The sequence below is a fragment of the Rhinoderma darwinii genome, chromosome 8 (assembly GCF_050947455.1).
Source record: "Rhinoderma darwinii isolate aRhiDar2 chromosome 8, aRhiDar2.hap1, whole genome shotgun sequence".
In the NCBI taxonomy this organism is placed as follows: Eukaryota; Metazoa; Chordata; class Amphibia; order Anura; family Rhinodermatidae; genus Rhinoderma; species Rhinoderma darwinii.
Genome location: NC_134694.1, coordinates 27,083,082 through 27,089,081, shown reverse-complemented (window position 1 = coordinate 27,089,081; position 6,000 = coordinate 27,083,082). Strand labels below are relative to the sequence as shown.

The following is a 6,000-nucleotide window of genomic DNA, read 5'->3' as shown; positions in this document are numbered from 1 at the left end:
CATTTACAGCAGTTGTAAGTCAGTCTGCTTAGCCTGATTCACCTTGCTGTAATTCTGGGAAGTCCTCCTAGTGGCCAACATAAGAAAAATGTCAAATTATTATTTAATTAATACTTCTACTCGTGGAAGAAAAAAAATAAAAACAAAAAAAAAAAACATAGAAAATATAATAAAAATATGTAACGGACTAATATATATATATATATAAAAAAAAAACACCTTTGTTTTAATTCGTGACACATTCCCTTTAAATAGGGAACCGTTTGAGTACATTGCATCAAGTTGTTTTTTTTTAATCTGGATAAATAATTTTATAAACTATCTACAATCACAGTCTAACAATACATTTAATTTCATATTGTACAAATGAATTATAAAAAAATACATTAAATAACACAATAAGTAAACAAGAGCATCCGAGCCATTTCTGTGTTACCACTGCCCTGGTAAATAATAGATAAATTGAAGGCAATATCTCTCCGAAGATCAACTTGGTCCTCATCAATTCCCTACAAAAAGTTAAAAAACAAAAACAAAAAAAGTATTAATCCTATGTACTTGAATGATTTGAGCAAACTGTTTTTTAGTTCCGTTAAAAGATTTTCAGTTTGGACAAAAGGGAGGGAAATGCCACAAAACAATAAGAGCCATTACTTGACTGACGGATCCCCCGGTGTTCCAGCTCAGCCGCTCCCAGACGTTCCTAGTTGACCGTGCTACAGCAATGATGTTCCTGTGTACTTACGTGATCACTACAGCCAATCACTGGCCTTAGTGGTATACCGAATGAGACCGCTTATGCAAGCGATTATGTCATCGCTGAGGCTCTGTCAACAAAGAGGGGAGAACCTTAGAGTCTGTGCTATAGGGAATAGGTAGAAAAAAAGGAATTTCCCTCTGGCGCATCCTCAGTTGGAAATAATTATTTGCATTCAAAAGAGGTGATTCAGGCTAAAACGATCTTTATTCAGGTACAATTACGACAAAAAAAGTTTCGAGATCGTACTGATCTCTTCCTCAGGTAGTGTACGAGTGCTTAACAGTGGATATCAGTCTCTGTTTTATAACACAGATGAGTAATTAACAAGGAAACAACTACCGGGTCAAATTGGCAGGTCAAACAACAGTTCAAAAGAAAGGTATGTATAAATAATTTGTTTTTCTATTAAAATACCAAATCAATTTAAAAATAATTTGTTTATACCTTATATGTTACATAGAATTATTTTGTTTTATTTTGCTTTGGTCTTGTATTTGTCCAAAGGTTCAAATATATTAATATACTATAAGGCCCTGTTCACACGGAGTTTCCTGACGAGTTCTTTGGGGCAGAAAAAAAAAAAAAAAAAACTCCTGCAAAAAAAACTCAGTGTGAACACAGCCCAATAAGAAATGATATCAATGATTAAAAGGAGACAGTACCACCTGTTATTTTAAAAGAGATACAATAAATATATTTTAAAATTACATAAACAGCTAAAATAATGTAAAATGGTAGAAATGTAATAACAATATTAATGAAAAAAATTTTTTTTTTTTTTATAAAATAACGAAGCATCACTTATAATATGAAAAAGATGAAATAATTCATTTTTAATGCGATTGAATAACTGTATAGTGAAAAGATATCATCATTTTTTTATTTGATCATGCAACTATGGATGTTATGCTCCTAGCATAGCTCCATAAGGTGAGCATATATTGTTACCTTCAACAGACCTATATCTCTTTTGGTTCATGCACTATTGTGCGCTTTGCATTTTTTCTTTTGTATTTCTTAGAGTCCGTGCTGGAACACTGGGGAATAAGTCAGGTGAGTAATGGCCCTTACTATTTTATGGCATTTCCCTCCCTTTTTTCCAAACTTTGAAAACTCCTTTAATACAAAAGTGAAATGTGTACGGCTCACTGTACCTTTAACCGTAGTGGTGGGAGCTCGAGTGCCTGTTGATAATAGTGTATTGCAAGATGTGTCAGACCCATCTGGTGCAACGCACGACCCAGGTTGTAATACGTCTCCTGACAAGGGCCACGTAAATCAATGTATTTATTCAAAAATGAAAACCCCTAAAAAAGAAAAAAATACATGTTAAAATGTGTCAAATTTTCAGATTTATTTCATTATTAACCTTGAATTTTTTTTCAAATTCAAATATACAGTAAATATTACACTACTGCAAATTATACAGTCTTTAATAGGCAACTGTACAGTTTGTAAGAAGCACATTATTACTTAAAGGGGTTGTCCAGCTTCTGACAACTGATGACCTATCCACCGGATAGGTCATCAGTATGTCATCTGTGCGGGTCAGAGACCCGGACCCCACACTGATAAGCCGCTCCGGTGGCCTGCGGGCACCGGATGTTGTGGTGCATAATACTATGGACGGAGCCCAGAAGCAGTTGGCTCCGTACATAGCATAGCGGCCGTGCTGCAGAACTGCAGGTCTGCTTCTATTCACTTGAACAGCACTGCAGCTCGACCGCTATTCAGTTGCCGGCACAATCTGCTTCCGGCACGTTCGTCCGGTGCACGGAGGCACCGGAGCAGCTGATCTGTGCGGGACCCAGGTGTCGGACCCCCACAGCTCATGTACTGATAACCTATCCGATGGATAGGTCATCAGTTGTCAGAACCTGGAAAACCCCTTTAAAGAAATACTCCAGGAAAATCTGATACACTATGTTGTGCCTAGTGCAGGGTTTGAAGAAAACGCCTAATCTCTTTGGTGTGAATCTCCGAGTCATGCACGGTCCCCCGGGCCCTGCACTAGACATAACAGTGTATCAGTTTTGCTGAGAGTGTTCCTTTAAAGTGTAAGCAGTTCTAAAAATCAGTGCAAAAAGTTCTGAGCCCATATAAAATCACATAACCGGAGACATCAAAAGTTAAAAGCAGAACGCACATAGCAAAAGTGTCTAAAGGCCATTTGCTTTTTAAGGCGGTGTTATGTCGGTGTCTAGCATATACAAACATTTTTCTAATAGACTTTTATTAGCGCTGCAGCTTCTTTTTAACAAGTATACATATAAGCTGACCAAGGCCTCTGTTAGCCGAATCCGTCAGTCAGCTGGACTGATGGCTCAGCTGACAATAGTACCGGCGTGCCTCTGTGCGTAAGAGGCACACCGGAGCCGCTGTCAGCCAAGCAGTCAATCCAGCTGACTAATGGATTCGGCTTACAGCGGCGTTATGCAGATTCTATGTATAATGCATACATAGAAGCTGCAGCGCAAAAACAAAATAATCTATAGAAAAACATTTCAAACAACTGTCAACCGGCAACTGCTGGCATCTAAAACCACTCCAATCCCGGCTGTTTAAGCAGTCAGATGCCGCAGCCAATAGCGAGCACGGCATCTGAGCTGTTATGCAGAGAGAGGGGGTCCCTATGTCCCTTGATCTATGGAGGAATCAGGTTTTTTTTATACCAATGCACCACGCAATTTTACATTTCCAAGTACATTATATGGTCCATTATACTACAACACACCCCCTGCAAAAAAACAAACCCTCATACGACTATGAGTAAGTAAAGTTATGGCTCTTTAAATGAGACATGGGAAAAACCTAAATTGGCTGTGCCTCCAAGGGGTTAAAGGGTTTGTCTCATTTAGGCAACCTTTGTTCAAATTGAGGCCGGCCCAGCTGGCAGATGACATTATTGCCAGGGGTAGTCACATATAGACATATAAATGCACATTTGAATGGCCAAACATGTGATTCATGGATAGGTCGGGTCTGCCAGATTGGGTGCCATTCTTACATAGGAACGCTCTGCCCTGCCCGCCCTCCTTGACATCCATATGCCCTCCTGAGATAAAAGGGCTAAAATAAACACAAACATTCATTCTTTACCTGCACTACCAGGGCATGTCTCTTTAACACGAATTTCTGTGATGCCATGTGAACAAACGTTAATCCAATGCAAAGACAATACATTGGATCATCAGACTTCATTCGAAAGGCTTGGACATACTGAGCTACAAAATATAAAAAGCAATTCAATTAGTCAAATACAAAATTAAACCTGGAAACATAACTAGATTTATTCATGTAGAGAATGAGAAAATTGGGTATTTAAACACAAAACCATATTAAATGTTAGATTCATGGCAGCCCTTTCTTTTCTACTGGATGTAAAATTGCTGGGGCTGACTGTTTGATTGGATAGCCCTGGGTCTAACAAAAGCCCCCAGGGCTGGCCTGTGTAATCCTATTCGGGTATACCTGAGGTGTTCCCTAACAGATGCCTGTGTATTTTACATGCACAGGCAATAATGCATTGAAATACAGAGATTTACTTGTAAAGCAAAAATGCAATTGTGGGATGCATAAAAAAATTCGATAAAATTATTTGTTAGAAAAACAAAAACCACGCACATGAAAAATAAACAATTATTTTTTATTTAAAAAAAAAAAAAGTTTATTAAATATCAGAATACAGTTAGTCAAAAAGTGGAAAAAATGCTGTATCCCCTAAGCCAAAATCAGCTGCATTCTTAAGGGGGTAACCGTTATTCCAGGGCTAGAACTGAGGAATAAAACAGAATTGTACTTTTTATTTTTGCTTCAATTTCTGGTTTTCTATAAATGAACGGGGTTAAAGAGTTTTTCCAGCATTAGAAATACAGATCTGCTTTTTTTCCCCCCAGAATCAGCGCCACAGTTGTATCTGTACTAGTATTGCGGCTCACTCCTATTCAAAAGGCCCCCTTTTTTTTTTTAACTATTGAGTAAAATCTAAACATTTCTGATCTACTTTCACTAGCTATTGAATTTTGCTGATCTCCTGTAGCCTCATCTTCTGGTCGATGTTAGTATAAAAATCTGTTGGTTCCTGCACAGGGGTCTGTCCCTACTATTCGCTGCTAAAAGGGGCGGTCCAGACTACACAGCCAGACTGCTGATAAGGTTGCAGAAGAAATATGGCCAAAAAATTGGGTTTACTAACCAATTAGCTTCACTGTAAAGTTTACATTTTAACCCCTTAGTGACCACCAATACGCCTTTTTACGTGATTCACTAATGGGCTTTAGGCTAGGCTGACGCCTTTTCACGTCAGCCTAGTCTAAGTCCTGCACGGGTCTCCCGTGCAGGCAGGAGCCGGGGCTCTGCTGTCTGATGACAGCTTAGCTCCTGCTCCAACGCCCGCGATCGAAGTTTACTTCGATCGCGGCCGTTTAACCCGTTAAATACCGCCGTCATTAGCGACCGCGGCATTTAACTTTGTTTACAGAGGGAGTGCGCTCCCTCTGTCACCCATCGGCGGCCCGCGAATGAAATCGCGGGTCTCCGATGGGGTGTCATGGCAGCCGGGGGCTTGATAAAAGCCCCCAGGTATGCCCTGGACATATTCCTGTTAGGACGCGCCGGAGGCACGTCCTAACAGATTGCCTGTCAGATTTACACTGACAGGCAATAATGCTCTGGTATACGAAGTATACCAAAGCATTATAGCAGCGATCGGAACATCGCACAGTAAAGTCCCCTAGCGGGACTAATAAAATCAGTCATCAAAGTGAAATAAAGATTATTAATAAAAAGTACAGTAAAAAAATAAATAAAACCATTTTTTTCCATAAAAAGTGGTTTTATTTAGTAAAAGTGTAAAAAAAAAAAAAAAAAGTACACATATGTGGTATCGCCGCGACCGTAATGACTCCATTAATAAAGTTAATAGGTAATTTAAACCGCAAAGTGAACACCGTAAAAAAAAACTCAAAAAACCATGGCGAAATTGCAATTTTTTTCCATTGCCCCCCAAAAAAGTCATAATAAAAATGAATCAATAAGTCCCATGTACCCCAAAACAGTACCATTCAAAACTACGTCTTGTCCCGCAGAAAACAAGCCCAAAAAATCACTACATTGATGGAAAAATAAAAAAATTACGGCTCTTGGAAAGCGACGATGCAAAAACAAATAATTTTAGTTCAAGTGTTTTTATTGTGCAAAAGTCGTAAAACATAAAAAACCTCCACATATGTGGTATCGCC

General features: G+C 38.8%; 1 protein-coding gene across 5 annotated transcripts in view; it reads right to left on the bottom strand.

Annotated features, from left to right (window-relative positions):
• Positions 1-328: 328 nt before the first annotated feature.
• GTF3C3 (general transcription factor IIIC subunit 3) overlaps positions 329-6,000 on the bottom strand; it is a 38,220-nt gene continuing 32,548 nt past the window's right edge. For all 5 annotated transcript variants that reach the window (XM_075835536.1, XM_075835535.1, XM_075835539.1 and 2 more), the window contains 3 exons: positions 3,860-3,984; positions 1,915-2,067; positions 329-509 (listed from right to left, as the gene is read on the bottom strand). In XM_075835536.1, the coding sequence (XP_075691651.1) occupies positions 387-509; positions 1,915-2,067; positions 3,860-3,984 (401 nt within the window). In that variant the 3' untranslated portion in view covers positions 329-386. The remainder of the gene's footprint in view (positions 510-1,914; positions 2,068-3,859; positions 3,985-6,000) is intronic.